Below are 16,637 nucleotides of genomic sequence, written 5' to 3' on the forward strand. Positions count from 1 at the left end.
TCGGATACCTTCATATAATGGGCCCATGGCGTTTTGGCCACCCTGCCATCCTATAGTTACTCCAATGACTCCAGTTTGAGGAACCTCCTCATAAAGTGTCGTAGGTAATTAATATCGTTGTTACAGTCGTTTCAGGTTCTTCCTGAAGGTCTTTGCTTATGATGTAGTAGTAAAGTGTCTGAGTGTATTAACTAGATGAACTTCAGTATTGATATGGGAGAGACGTGTGACATCGAAACCCATTTATTAAAAAACTGACGAAGTTGCAGCTAGTCTAGTGTAATGTTAATTTCGTCTTTATGTGGCAACCATAGTCAAAGTTTTTCACAACGGCAGAGTAGCGGCATGGCGACAAATTAATAATTTTACCGAGCTTCGTAGTTTATTTCGTTTTCCTGGCATTGAGTACTACGTACCAGGGATGCTATTATGCTAAGCAAAAATCATGTCGCAACACAAAAGCGCAGGTTTGGGCAATTAAAGAATTTGTTGCAGCCCTAAAAAATTTGTTAAGTCTATCATCGTCATCATCCATCATCATCATTATTAGCCGATGGATGTCCACTGCCGGACATAGTGACTTTGAGCCTTCTCCGATCCGTAGGTCATCACTGGCAACACGCACTGTTCGAAGACTTTCGTCTGCAGTTAAGTCTATCGAAGCTATTAAATATGCAGCGCTTATTGAAAATTGTTTTCTTGCGATCAAAATGTCTGTTTTCTTGCGACCAAATACGTCCAATGACGTTTTGGTGAACGTACTCGTAGTAAGATAGCAAGAAATTAATAGGAAGTGCAGTGATATCGCCGCAGTAGAACGTCAGTACACAGTTGTGATCAGTAGTGTCTTCTCTACCACCGTGTACATTATAGCTCAATGTTTTCCGGTATGTCTTTTATTTTGCACTTCTACGTTTTAGCCCTCATTCGTACGCCACGTTCACACGGCGTGCTACCGAATCGGTTTTTTGCAGGATTCGGTTTAGTGGCATAAGTATTTCAATGAAGGAGTTCACACATGCATTCGGTTTCAAGACACGACAAAAAAGCCGAATCTTGCTGAAGTTGACATCCGATTTTGCGACTACAAACCGATCCGGCGATACTGCAAAATGCAGATCCGATACAGTGGTATAGGGCATTCAATAGATGCGTTCATACGATACACGCAGGGGTAGATTCGGTTTTTTGTCGGATCTTGAAACCGAATGCGTCGCACAAGCTGGGAAGGAGGGGTGGGCGGGAGGGACACACTGCACGTGCGCTTGCCAGTCGCCAGTTCTTTTCGCCCGCTTTGACTGACCGCTCGCTATGACGACGAAAAATATAAACGTTGAAAATTTAATTTCTCTTGTCCAAAATCGGCCAGTTTTATGGGACAAAACTCTCGAAATATACAAGGATAAAAACTTGAGAACTGCTGGCTGGCGAGAAATATGTATAAATTTAAATGAAGATTTTGAAGAAATGGAGGAGAAAAACAGGCAGGATTATGGTAAGTTTGTAATTTTTTAAAGTAAACAGGTTAAGTATTTGTACATTAGCAGTGTGTTACAAAATTAACGTTAGATTGATTCGTCTTGCCAAGGCACAGCTCCTGCTGTAGAAATAAAATAATTTGTGAATTCAGATCGTATAACATTAGCACATCGTCCACCTCGTGTACTATTTTGTTCATTGGGTGCATCTGTGAACACGTTAACCACTGATGATACATTGCTTGTTGTTTCTATGTTCGACTGTACACCTTCCATATCTATTATAAAATTATGAAGTACAGTGCAAGCCTTTACAATCGATATTGCTGTGCTGGTATCAACATCCAGTGGACGATGAAATATTCGCCACTTGTTAGCTAATATCCCAAAGGCGCACTCAACATAGCGTCGAGCTCTGGTTAATCTGTAGTTATATATTCTTTTGTTTCTATCCAAATGGTTTCCGCCGTAAGGTCTCATCAAATGTTGATGCAAGCCAAAACCTTCATCGCCTATTACTACAAACGGAATCGATAAATCGGAATCGTTTGTCAGTGGACATGCTGCCGGTAATTGCAAATCACCATCTATTAGTTTTTTCCAAAAAGTACACTCCTTGAATATTGTCGAATCGCATTCTTTTCCATACGAGCCCACACAGATGTATGTAAATTTATAATATGAATCAACCACTGCTAATAATACGATGGAAAAGAAATCTTTGTAATTCATAAACATGGAACCACTGTTGTTTGGCTTTTTTATCCTAATATGTTTACCGTCCACTGCACCAATGCAATGGGGAAAGTTTGCTCTAGTATTAAATCCATTGGCGATATATTCCCAGTCAGATATTGTGTTGGGTAATGTCATAAACTCCCCATGCAAATTGTTCCAAATAGCATTCGTTACTTCCTTAATAATGTTACTGATCGTAGACACTCCGACTCGGTAGGCGTAATGTAAATCCTTGTATGAACACCCAGAAGCCATATATCTGCAAGTAAATTTAATTATATTTTTCAGCTAAATCGATCGTAAAGAAGTGGACTAATATTAGAGACAGCTGGATGAGGAGTATTAATGAGAAAAAGAAATCAAAAAAATCAGGATCGTCTGCGACATGTCCGAGAGCCTACGTTTATCATCGTCAAATGTTGTTCTTAAAAAAAATTGTGTCGCCAGCTGACACACATGATAGTGCAACTATTGTTACACCAAACCCAGCAGACGATAGTACAGCCGCTACAGTTACATCAGATGTTACCCATGACAGTGCGATGGCTCAGGACAATTTATTCGGTGAAGATGTCGCAAATAATCAAGATGCTACAGATGAAAGTCAACAAGAAATTGATAATGAAAATTTAGTAGGTGGTTCAAAAAGAAAAAAAAGCAAACCATCGAGGCAGAATTTAAACGTGTTTGATAAGAAAATGAGTGAGTTTATAGATTATCAAATGGAATGCAACAAGAAGGAAGAAATGAAAGAAGACCGTAATTTGTTTTTCTTTAAAAGTCTACTTCCATCATTGGCAACGCTAAACGATAATCAAACATTAGAATTTCAATCAGGCGTCTTAAATTTATTGCAAAATATAAAGAACCGAAATGAATGGTCTCCTGCACACTCATCAACATACAACTATCAACCAAATGTGGCACAATCACAAGGCTATTTTACATCGCAGTACCAAGCATCACCAGAGTCTCAAAGTATTCAATCGAATGCTTCTGATTTACCAGACTTTCATAATATGTAGTTGGGAAACTTCAAACTGTGTACCTACCAAGCGATTGTCTATAATGTCTTAATCATATTTTTAATAAATTTAATTATAATAAAATACAGTATTTCAATATTACCTTATACATATCGCTAATTTTTCTTCTGGTCTAATGCTTTTCCTCATATTTGTATCACGCTTTTTCAAATCTTTTTCCACTTTTTTCAAAAGATTATCAAATGTAGGTATAGTCATTCTAAAGTAGTTAAAAAATTTTTGTGGATCATTTCTTAACTGCTGCATTAGAGTTGTAAAGGCACCAACTGTTGATCTTCTTTGTACTATTGGGTTTAACCACAATCTTTTTCTACGACGCTGATGGCGATAATACCAGTATAGTATAGCAAGACTGTTCACGTCCATCGCTTCCAAATCAACGTGAGGAACTGTGCGCGCTCTTGCTAATAAAAGCCGGATGGTGAGTTCACACGAGATCCCGATACGAGGCCGTCGGATACGGCCAAACAAGATGTGCTGTGTGAATACAACATTCGGTTTTTCCAGATCCGATGAAAATAAGATTCGGCAAATCGTGTCTCCGTGTGAACGTACCCGTACGAGAGTTTTTTTAACGGACGTTAAAAAAGCGTTCAAATACAACAAATGCATTCAAAAGTAAATGTTCACACGACAGCGTTTTTAAAACACGACGCTTTTTTTTTCGGGACAGTGTTCAGTTTTTTAAACGTCCGTTAAAAAACCTCTCGTGCGAACGAGGGCTTATTGTGTTCCGCTCGACAGTGATTGAAATACGCGAAAGTAACAGTAATTAATTAGGACACGTAAGCCGCGGCATGTGAGTTATGGACATGAAACGCTTTGGTTATTTTTATTATAATCCGGAATCCCGCCGCTGGATTCTGCAATTGGATTTTTTTTATCAGTACAAAATGTACAGTCGAAACTGGAAATTGATGGGATTACGACAGACGGTACTCGTATATCCGACTAGCAGGTGCCCCGCGGTTTCACCCGCGTTGATCCCGTTCTACTGAAAAATACGGGGATAAAATGCATATATTTAAATGCATAATAGCATATGTTCATCAGGAAAAACGTAGGATTCTACTGGTGAAAGAATTTTTTAAATTATTCCATTCTATTTACAATTTAATCTTTTCTCTTTATTTTACTAGTACATTTTATCCGCGTGGTTCATTCCAGTAAGAATACATGGATAAACAGTATAGTAGTTTTTGATTTTAATCGTTACATACAAATATACAAATATAGCAGATGTATAAATATAATACATGATACATAGAACAACAACAAACATACTTGCATGTAAGTAGTTAGTATATTGTATTCTGTGGATTACTTTTGTTATCTATGATTTATGAATCTCAGTAGGCGTCTTATAGTACTACGAGTATATACTTTTGGGCATGAGCAGATTACGTTTATCTTATCAGCAATCGTAAGTAATATGGAGTAGGTACATTTCCGGTGTGAGCTAAGATATTATAAAAGATATAAAAAAAATGTGCGCGTCTCAGGACGCTCGAGGGAAGTGATATCTTAAACCTTATGCGTGAGAGAAAGGGAGGCCAGACTGAGTGGCACCGTAACGCGTTACTCACTCGTTACGTTAATTTTTTATCGTCGATCCTATAGTGTGTATACGTTGACGGTATTTTTGTGTACCTATTACTTAATCTACGGAACCCTACACTGAGCGTAGCCCGACACGCACTTGGTCGGTTTTTTAAATATTATGGTTTTGGTTGATAATTAAATGTAAACTTTTAAACATAGACGGCTCATAAATAATTGCTGGATATACTCAAGATGATGCAAAGTATCTTCCTTTGTGTTTTTTGCTACAGAATCAGAATCAGAATCGTTTATTTGCAAGAAACATTAAATTTTGGTATATAAAGATGTTCTTATGTATTAGGTAACAATGTTTCACCATTAATAGGTATACAAATGTTTAATAATAATAAAATTAAAATTATATAAGTTAAAATTAAACGACATTAAGTTATATACACTTTATTAAATCCCAAAATCCTTTCGATCCAGCTACCAATTATGATGAAGTCTGAAGAAGATGAAGTTATGTTAGCTAAATTCGGTATTTTTTACTAAAAAGTTAAAATTTTTAATTTTTGTTGCTTTAATTAACTTTTATGGTAGTGAGAGATTTATCGCTTAGCAGTTCATTATCCCCGGTTGCCGACCTTTATGTCGAAAACATGATACAAGTAATACATGAAGAAAATGTTGTTGTGCGCCAGAATCACGTGGGAAATCTAGTTGTACGAGTTTTGTTCATTGTTTTAATTGAAGTTATTAAAATAACACGGGTTTGTTTTGTAGTGAAAATAGACTGTTATGAATTTCAAATATGAATTTGAAAAAAAACAAAATACGACGTTTAATGGAATGTAAAACGGTAAGGTTATTTTATTTGTTAAGTTTGACATGCCTGCTAACCTGTATCGTGGTGGGTTGAGTCTCCAAATTTTCTCTTCTGTAACTCTCACGCAGTGAGCCGTTTCGAAGAGGCCGATGATGATGGTGATGAATTTTCAAGTTATTGTTGAATAGTTTGATTACAGAGCCGTGATAGCCCAGTGGATACGACCTCTGCGTCCGATTCCGGAGGTTGTGGGTTCGAATCCGGTTCGGGGCATCCTCCAACTTTTCAGTTGTGTGCATTATGAAATTAAATATACGTGTCTGAAACGGTGAGGGAATCGGGAGGAAACCTGCATACCAGAATTTTTTTTTATTCTTTGCGTGTGTGAAGTCTGCCAATCCGCATTGGGCCAGTGTGGTTGACTATTGGCCCAACCCCTCTCATTCTGTGACACTCCTGCTCAATAGTGAGCCGAATATGTGTTATTAATGATGATAAATGACCTATACTGTTTTCAAACCAACTTTATTTGGATTATAATTATGCCCAATTATATTAGACAGTTCGTAATTAATGTGCAGGTGTTAATGTACGTACAAACAGTATTCTCTCTCATACCTACTACATAGATACATTAACTAGACCGCAGTATACCCTCGTCACAGGCGCGTCCGGCGTGGCTCCTGTCAGTCCGTCCGCTCACTGAGGGGGAACGAATGAACGAACACAATAGCCTATGGCGATGTCGGATGTATTGAGTGTGTAAGCAGACTGTGACGTAGGCAGACTCGTTGGGACATTGGCTACGAATAAATATAGGAAATATATGTCTTTTCCAGTGGCGTGCACTTTATAGATGCAAAAAAGCACTGCCTGCCCTAAGGACTCAATACGCACCGATGTTGGACCACAGAATATATAGTTGGAAAAGAAATTTCTCGTTTCTTTTCGTGTGAATGTTCCACATTCACGTCGTACGTATCGGACGCATTGCATCAAACGGATTTTAGTATTCTTTGTATAAAAAGTCATACAAGTGCGTCCACTGATCCGCATTCCAGCGATCGCATCGAACGGACTTTATCTACCGTAAAATTAATAATCAGCTTGATGCGATACGTACGATGCGGATCTGTGGATGCCTGCCATTAATATATTAGGGGAGCCCGACCTGACCCACTTCCCGGTCTTCGATTAGGATGAAATTTTGCACACGCTCCGAGTTGACACTACAAGACTAGCTAAGAAACCTCATTAAAATCCAATATGGCGGCTTCCCCAAGATGGATGACTGACTGTTTGAAATGCACAACCATGATATGGATATCAAATGGAAGGGTTTGCTGTCAGAAATACGTGAATGTGACTTAAATCCAATGTTTGTAATTTTTAGTACGTACTGAAAGCGTGTTTTTTAAACTATTTAAAGTTATTAACTCTTAAGAGGGCTAAAGAACCGAAGGAACTACGGAATTACTAAAAAAGTAAACTGTCATCTTGCGGGATACGATATACCGCATACGTCGTGTTACGACTTTAAGAGGCCTTGTCTAGCTCAGTCGTCAGCCGTATTCGAATACCGTCTTTAGTTTTACAAAAGCGCATGCCAGATGTCGCAATGCTTTTGATGTGTGACAATATTTTGCCTGTACTCGGTTTATTTGTTGCCTAGTGGATGCGAGGCTTTAAACATACGTTACATGAGAGCGGCATATTAAACGTACTTAAGCCGAACGACAGGTAAGTCGGGATTAAACAAAGAGGGTCGCTTGGAAGTTTACAGCAATTAGCCAAATAGCTTCCCGTGATTTAGCTCCTGCAATCCCTGGGGTCGACGACCTACGACGACCTGGTGTGTTACGTACTTGGCTTGGAGTGACTTTTGTGTTTTGGCTTATCCTTGTTGGTTGGTTTATACGACGCTCTTTTGGTATATGCAAAACATATCTATACGTAACATATCAATGTATATTTATGTTGATACTAATGAATGCATGCGGCTCCTTTCACGTGAATTTTTTCACCAATCCCGCAGGTTGTGGATGTTTTCAAAATAAAAAGTAGCCTACGTTTCTACTTCAAGGTGTCATTAATAAATAAATATCTACTTTAATATACATTGAATTTGGTTTAGCTGTTTAGCAGTTAACAGACAGACATGTGTGTTACTTGACATTTATAAAATCAATATAGTTAGGTAGTTTGGCCGCGGTTAGTTACCACCCTACCGACAAAGACAATTCCAAGAACGCCAAGCGATTTAGCGTTCCGGTACGATGTCGTGTAGAAACCAAAAGGGGTGTGAATTCTCATCCTCCACTTAACAAGTTAGCCCACTTCCATCTTAGATTGCATTATCACTTACCATCAGTTGAGATTGTAGTCAAGGGCTGATTTGAATAAAGAATAAAAAAAAGAAAAATAAAAAAGATAATTCTCAATAGCTCTACTATATGGGAGCCATGAAATCCTCGAACCTATAACCTCTCATAGGTTCGATTACTGTTCGCACCGATTACAGCTTAGTTGGATGGGAAAGGTGAATGCTTCATCATTCTGAACCCATATTGGGCTCACTGCTGAGCTCGAGTCATCTCTCAGAATGAGAGGGGTTAGGCCAATAGTCCACCACGCTGGCCCAATGCGGATATTCACACACGCAGATTTCACACACACACGCAAAGAATTAAGAAAATTATCTGGTATGCAGGTTTCCTCACGATGTTTTTCCTCCACCGTTTGAGACACGTGATATTTAATTTCTTAAAATGCACCTAACTGATAAGTTAGAGGAGCATGCCTCGGACCGGATTCGAACCCACACCCTCCGGAATCGGAGGCAGAGGTCGTATCCACTGGGGCTCAAGAATCAACAGTCGTGCGATTTATGAGCATGCTACTTGCTGCGCGGGTGGAAAGGGGGCGTGCGTTTAGCGCGTCTGAACACGTTATTTGAGTATGCTAGTTGATCAGCATTGCTATTTTGTATTCTCTTCACCTTCATCTCTCCCTGTCTAACACGATACTACAGACTGAGAGCGATAGATACAAATTAGCATGTGTAATTGGAATGTTTGCTTATTCATGAGCATACTTAAAAATAGCATGCTTATTTCTAGCAAATGTAAACTGATGATAAGCATGCTCGTATGGAGCATACTTAATCGGACGTTTTTAGCATGCTATTTTAGAGCATGTGTAACAGTACCTTTACAGAATAGCCTAGCTGAGAGTGAACATGCAACCACATGTCGCGTGAACCGAGCGAGGCAGTCAGGCAGGTCCCCAGCGTGCAGTTACGACAATTACCAAAATGGCCGCCGCCCTCCTTGCCGCTCAGTTTTTCACAAATCCCGCGGGAAGCATCGAATTTTTCGGGTTATAAAGTAGCCTTTATCTTTCAGTGGCCGTCCTATTTAAATTGATTCATCCTTTCTAAAGATTAGCCCTGACCAACAGTAAGACAGACAGACAGAAAAAAAATATTGTTTGTGTTCGATATTGTAAACAACTATAGACACTTGGGAAAACGTTTTTGTAGTCTTCTGACATAGTTATTTCAACGAAGCAGACTCTGCTATTTTACATCAAAAGGTAGGGTTTTTACGATCATCTAACAAGATTATTTCAACGAAATTACGTTTGTCGTTAAAATGCAAACGCTACAACTTACTATTACCATTACTGTACTAATACCACGATAATTATGTCATTTCGTTGAAAACACAATGTCATGTTATTCCAAAAACTAAATTACGATGAAAATCTCTTACACCGAAATACATAATCGCTGATCGGATTCCAATTGGATGCAATACATCTGTATTGCATCCAATTGGAGAACATCACTAAATCGTAATATTGTATTGTACTTTTGTAGGTACACCTGTGACGTAGTAGCCTATCTTGCCATGTGTCTGTGTGTGTGTATGAATGAAATCGCTTGTAGATTGGAAGGCAGCCAACTTTATATCGTACCCATCAATAATAATACTTCCACTGCCGCAGTCGATTAACGTTCATATTAGATTATAGGCAACGATATAAAAACTAGATTTTTGTATTGTATCTACTCGTAGTTTCTTTTGTATGATAATAATAGGACATTACTGTTAGCTGTATCGTACCGACGTACCGCCAAGCGATTTAGCGTTCCGGTAATTGGCCTAACTAGCCACGACCTAAGTTTCCCACCAGCCAAACTTCGACAAAGTAAGAAAACCTCAATCAGGGGATCGAACCCAGAAACTCAGTCTTGTAAATTCACCACGCATACCTCTGCGCCACGGAAGCTGTCGAACTTACTGAGAACTCCCTTTTGTCGAACTGACGGACTTACAATAGTACATTACGACAAATCCGTTATTAGCGGATGTCTACTAACTAGAAACTACCTCCCTCCCAAATTTCATAATTGTACGTCAAGTCGTTTACGTAATTTCGTATATTTATATATTAAGATATGATACCCATATTTGTGGCGAAGTTTATAATTATGATACCCATATTGGTGACATTTAAAAGTGGTTCTAACTCCAATATTTGATTCATTCACAAGGCAATTCACAAGGCAAGTCGAACAAAAGCTTGAAATTTTAATAATTTAAATTTAATTAAGTAATAAATTGTTGTTGTTTTTAGAATCAAAAGCAGATTTCAATGGTAAAGATAATTAAAGAAGATGTTTTCGATTTGGAACATTCCCGAATATGTTTTTCTCTCTTTTGATGAAAACTGTTTCTTTACAAGACTCCAATTACTGTTTCACGTTACTTTCGATATTATTTACTTGTATTAAAATGATTTTTACTCAACTTATATTATTTCGATACATATATACTGATATTATAAAGCTGGAGAGTTTGTTTCGTTTGCTTGAACGCGCTAATCTCAGAAACTACTGGTTCCATTTGAAAAATTCTTTCAATGTTGGATAGCCCATTTATCGAAGAAGGCTATATATTATCCCCGTATTCCTACGGGAACGGGAACCACGCGGGTGAAACCGCGCTGCGTCAGCTATATTAGTTTTTATACTTCGACTACCAAAGGAGGGTTATATTTTAGGGGCGTATCAAAGTATGTCTCGAACGTAAGTAGGTATACATACGTAGGCACTTTCTTTGTATACATAGGTATATGTGTACATACTTCCTGATGCTAGCGACTCGACTGATGTTGATCACGAAAAACTTGTTAGTTATACTTACACAAAAATATTTTCCGTTTTTGTCACATTTTTCGTTGATGCTCTATGTTATCTAGCCTATAGCCCACCTTGATTAATGGACTACCTGTCAATACATAATATTATTGGGAAATAAATACAAAATAATAAACCGACTAGTCGGCGCTTTTTGCCGACTAATCGGCTCTACCGACTAGTCAGCAACTTTGCCGATTAGTCGGCTTTACCGACTAGTCGCCAACTAGTCGGCGCATCACTACTTGGTATTGTATGGATCTCACAACTTTTTACGGTAAATGCAAGAATTGGCATATTTTACAAGTGTTGTTTTTGATGGCTATTTATATACTACATATAAATACTTATATAATTTATAAATACACCCAGAACCCAAGACCGTGGATGCAGAGAGCAGGGTCACTGTTCACTGCGACATGCGGCCGTCTACTGTTTACACTGTTTTTTGTTGTCCTCATAACTACGCACTATTTAACTTCTGCACATCGCAAAAGGTAAAACGAGTAGAAAATGCCTCCAAGGCAAATATTTTACCTTTGTACATTTTTCTTTGTGCCTTAAGGCATTAAAACAAACAAACAAAACCTATTTTCTTTTGTTCCTGAATTATTTTTAACCTCCGACGTAAAGAGGAGTGCTGTTACAAGCTTTGAGTCTGTATGTCTCTTAACTCTTTGTCTGTCTTTAGCGTCGTAGCTCCTAAGTGGCTCATACCCAAGATTCGAATCCAGGTCCTTGTGATCTGAAGTCTCATAGGCTAACCACTAAACAGAGTATAGTTAACTAGTATCTAATATACTATTCTAGGAAAAGAGTAATCTGAGATGACATCGCTCGATCTCCTCATCATTTGAGGGCCTTCGTGGCGCAGTGGTATGCGCGGTGGCTTTACAAGACGGAGGTCCTGGGTTCGATTCCCGGCTGGATCGATTGAGGTTTTCTTAATTGGTCCAGGTTTCGGTGGGAGGCTTCAGCCATGGCTAGTTACTACCCCACCGACAAAGACGTGTCGCCAAGCGATTTAGCGTTCCGGTACGATGTCGTGTAGAAACCGAAAGGGTTGTGGATTTCATCCTACTCTTAACAAGTTAGCCCGCTTCCATCTTAGATTGCATCCTCGCTTAACATCAGGTGAGAGAAAAAAATCTCATGTTGGCTTGTTTCTGTAATGAGTGGGGGGTTAGAGAGTGGGAGCGATCGGGTGGCTTCAGTGATCTCGAGGCGTCCGACCCGTCCACAACTCTTGTAGTGTCCTTACTTCATGGATTACTTTGGGATAGGCGGGGAGAATTAATTGGCATGTCCAAAGAGTACTTTAAACCTGCACCCAGACTCACAAGGTTCTGGGACTGCTCAGTGTTATTCTCTGCCTTTCAAGGGTTTTTTTTGGTTACATTTCGATTTGTTAATTAAGTTGTCCTGACAAATGTTGTGAATACACTTCTGAGTCTGCTAAAACCATAGATAATAATGTTATAAACAGTTAAAGTTTGTGAGGTTGTAGAGGATGTAGGAAGTCACGTTACTTGTGAATGTCATAGACTATTATCCCCGTATTCCTGCGGGAACGGGAACTACGCAGATGAAACCGCAGGTAGTTTATTTTTCTGTTAGTACCTAAGATAAACTAACTTATAGTCTCATTCTATATCCTAAGGGTATTTTAGTCTTTAAGAGTCTTTATGCATTTCTTGTTAATAGAGTTAAGTCTAGCTATCGCTTAGTTTTAATGCCACTTATTAGTATAAGAGCTGTCGGCTATAAAGCAGTAATTGTCAAGACATAATAACCATTAGGGCAACGTTGAGAGGATTTAGATTGTATCGAGGGAATTTATTACTGTGTTTATTATGTGCAACGATGGAGAAAAGAAAATCTATAGCACTAACTTTTCCGGTATAGTATCAGCCATATTACAGTGGCATGGCGGTTTTGTTTTCATTCTATGACACGGTATCTTTAACTGCAATCGCATTCGATGTATTTTTTTCTGTTGGAAAATACAAATTTAGTTTTTTTTTATTCTTTGCATTTTTTTGTAAAGTTTGTGTAGCTCTTGACTACAGTGTGCCTAGTGGGAGTTTTCAATATTTTCACACTGTTACTATCACGTTGACGTAAACGAAAATTTATAAGGAATGGGGATGATGACTAGGTTTGAATATATTGATTTTTATGATACATTCGGGTAAAAAAGGTCAATGTTAACTAATTTATACATAAAAAGCAAAGATTTACTGGATATTTGCAAAATAAACAAGATTATAAAATTTCAAAATCTATTCAAAATATTTTATCGTAATTAGATGAAATTTCATACAGTTTTAGCTTCCTTACATTAAATGTGACATTTTTTATTAATTGAACTATAAACATAAACGCAAAAATAACAAAGATATTAGTAATTTTGTTTGAACGGTCATACAAAACTAACGATCACTACATTACCTACGACGTCATTAGTTCTTGCCATTTTGTATGGGGCGTTTTTCAGGGATCCGCGGCAGCGCCGCAAATCTGACCCTTTAAATCCCTGTAGCTCCGAAAGTAATGATACCCTGTTAATATAATACCCTGTTACTTTTACAAAATTGCTTTACTATTAGCATACTCTTAATTTATATACAATTTAAAAAACTGTCATCATCCCTATTGAAACAGTTGTGCAGTAGTGCCACTAGATGGCGCTGTTTCAATTCCTTAGAAATTCGCGTTTACGTTACGTGACAGTAACAGTATCAAACTGCCACTAGGCCCTCTGTTCGTTTCATGTAGGATGGTGCGGGTGACATTTTATTCCACTATTGAAAGTTTGCTGCAATTCACGATATTAGTACGTATTATAACCGTCATACAGGTGACTGTCACCCATGCTATCTGAAAAACACTTTATAAGTCTTCATAAGAACACGATCTAGCCATACTTATGTGATTAATTAGTAATTTAACTTCATTCAATCGTCATTCATTATTATACTAAGATAACGTCCAATAACTTAATCTAGATCTTTCATTAACTATTACTTTCAGTCACTTTGTTCACCTGATCTTTAAGACCAGAGGGCCTAGTGGCAGTTTGATACTGTGACGATCGTTTTAACGTAAACGCGCATATCAAAGGAAATGAAACAGCGCCATTTAGTGGCATTACTGCACAACTGTTTCAATTCCATATAAATTCACGTTTACGTTAACGCGATAGTAACCGTATGAAAGGTGTTAAGACTTAGACTGCATTGTCACTTAACTTGATGTTAAATGACGATGCTAAGATGTAAGTATGTTTATTTTACCCATACCTCTGATCATTTCTACGCGGCATCACACTGGAACGCTGAATCGCTTGACGTCTTTGTTACCGTAGGGTGGTATTTAGCCACGGCCGAAGCCAGTCCTGTGCCAATTTAGAAAATGTTAAATCCTGAACTGACCCGAGCTGGAAATCGAACCCTAACCCTCCTGATTAGAAGCTCAGAAATAAATTTTGTAACGGTGCGCCGCTTACATGGGTAATTTTAATTGCCCCATGGTAATTTACATTGACACGGTCAATATTAATCTTATCTTGAGTAAAGTGATCAAACGATTTTGATAACATTTAGTATTTAATTGGCTTTGATTTCTTAATTTAACCTTGTTTGACGGTTTTACATAAAAACTAAAAAATAACATCTTCGAAGCAAAACGATTGTTAGTAAACTGATATTTAGAAAATCCATGAAAATATTCTTCTATGAAAAAATTACATTTACATACAATTTAAATAAAGAAACAAAATGGCGCGCGCCCCATTATTTTTTTAATAATAAGAACGTTGAACATTTTCATATTTCATCAAGAAAAAATAATATTATCCCTATACGCCTCGATAATGATTCAAATAATCCAAATTAATGAGAAAATGGAAAAATAACAAACGCGTTTGCCCCGAGCGGTGGGTCGTGTGGGGCCTCAGACCAATTATAGAAGGACCTGTATCGCACTCATAGTCACGAACAAAATTGTCTGTCATTTTCTGAGGAAAACGAGCTTAGATTTGGTATATATCTTATACTAAACTAGGAGTTTGTGCCCTTTTTTACATCATTCAATTACACAAAAAGGTACTTTTACGGAGCTCTTTAACCGACGAACACAATTACAACTATGAATCATCGATTACATAAATACAGTTTTTATAATCGCATTAGATCGTAGATCATATACTTTGACAGAAAAGTAATGTCTAACGAGGCAGGTCCAATACAATATTTGGTCTGAGTGTGGGGGCAAACAAAATGTACGCTGTGATTTGAATTGTATATAACCAGTTTATTGGAATTGGAAATTTCCAGTTGTATATATTGAAACCATTCAGTGGAAAGCTGAAAAGTTTATCACTGAGAGGCTTTTCAAAGAGTGGAATTCAGAAGTTTAACATTTTTAAATTAAGGAAAATCCAGATAAATTAATCATCATCATTAACTACCCATATGCCATATACCCATATGCTCACTGTTGAGCACAAGTCTCCTCTCAGAATGAGAGGGATTAGGCTAATAGTCTACACCACACTGGCCCAATGTGGATTGGTAGACTTCACACACGTAAAGAATTGAGAAAATTCTCAGGTTTCCTTACGATGTTTTCCCTTCAGTGTTTAGGGCATGTGATATTTAATTTCTCAAAATGCACATAACTGAAAAGTTGGAGGTGCATGCTTCGGACCGGATTGGAACCTACGCCCTCCGCATTGAAGGCAGACGATATCGATTGGGCTATCACGGTTAATATCATTCATCATCTTGATCGGTGAATATCAATCATCTAAGGCTAGCCTTTGTGATATTTAAGACGAGTGTATTCGGCCAGCCTAAATTATCAACGTTTAGTACTGCAGTAACGTCTAGCAACCAGATTGAAAAGTTTCTGTGAACTTTTCTCTACTGGGGTTAGTGTGATGTAACCTTAACGCTAATTAGTGCTAAGTGCCGACATGTATACTAGTTCCTTAATTTAACGACATTACTAATATTATGTGGCATCTATATTTAGACAAAGTGGAGGTGAAAATTTGCACAAATATAGATTGTAGTCCGAAATGGCATAAAGGCTTTTTCTATAACAACAGTTTTCTATAACGGGAAAGTAGGTAATATACTCGGTTCAAACCGCGCGGCAAAGCTAGTTTTAACTACCTTTAGCTTTAAATGGGCTATTGTGAACAAGGTTTTAATCTTTTTAAAAGTTCCAAGTACTCTAAGGGTAAGACGGGACGCTATTACTAACACTCCAGTGTTCGTCCGTCCGTTCGTACATTCGTCTGTCGCCAGGCTGTATCTCAAGAAACGTGACAGTTATACAGTTGAAATTTTCACAAATGATGTATTTCTACCGCTATTTTTTTTGTTGCCGCTATACAACAAATACTAATTCAAACAAAGGAAATGGTCCAAAATTGTATAGAGCCCAGGATCAGTCATTGTACCCTGGTCGAAATAATCTATACTTATAATAAATCTGTAGAGAGGTCAATTCTGTACATGAAATATATTTCCAAAATAACTATCAGGGGGTGATTAGTGATCGATACTGATGCCAAAAATGCAATCAGTAAAATTTTTGTCTGTCTGTCTGTCTGTCTGTCTGTATGTTCTTTATAGAAACAAAAACTACTCGACGGATTTTAACGAAACTTGGTACAATTATTCTACATACTCCTGGGCAGGTTATAGTATACTTTTCATCACGCTACAATCAATAGGAGCAGAGCAGTAAAGAGAAATGTTGAGAAAATGGGAGAAGTTACTCCATTTTTT

General features: G+C 37.8%; 1 protein-coding gene across 1 annotated transcript; it reads left to right on the plus strand.

Moving 5' to 3' along the window:
- The first annotated feature begins 1,264 nt into the window (after window positions 1-1,264).
- Window positions 1,265-3,325, plus strand: LOC128199917 (uncharacterized). Its single transcript, XM_052891476.1, has 2 exons — window positions 1,265-1,495; window positions 2,505-3,325. Exons 1-2 carry the CDS (start codon window positions 1,312-1,314, stop codon window positions 3,239-3,241), a joined length of 921 nt encoding a protein of 306 aa, XP_052747436.1. The 5' UTR covers window positions 1,265-1,311; the 3' UTR covers window positions 3,242-3,325.
- The last annotated feature ends 13,312 nt before the right edge of the window (window positions 3,326-16,637 follow it).

Source organism: Bicyclus anynana, chromosome 4 (genome assembly GCF_947172395.1).
Source record: "Bicyclus anynana chromosome 4, ilBicAnyn1.1, whole genome shotgun sequence".
Lineage (NCBI taxonomy): Eukaryota > Metazoa > Arthropoda > Insecta > Lepidoptera > Nymphalidae > Bicyclus > Bicyclus anynana.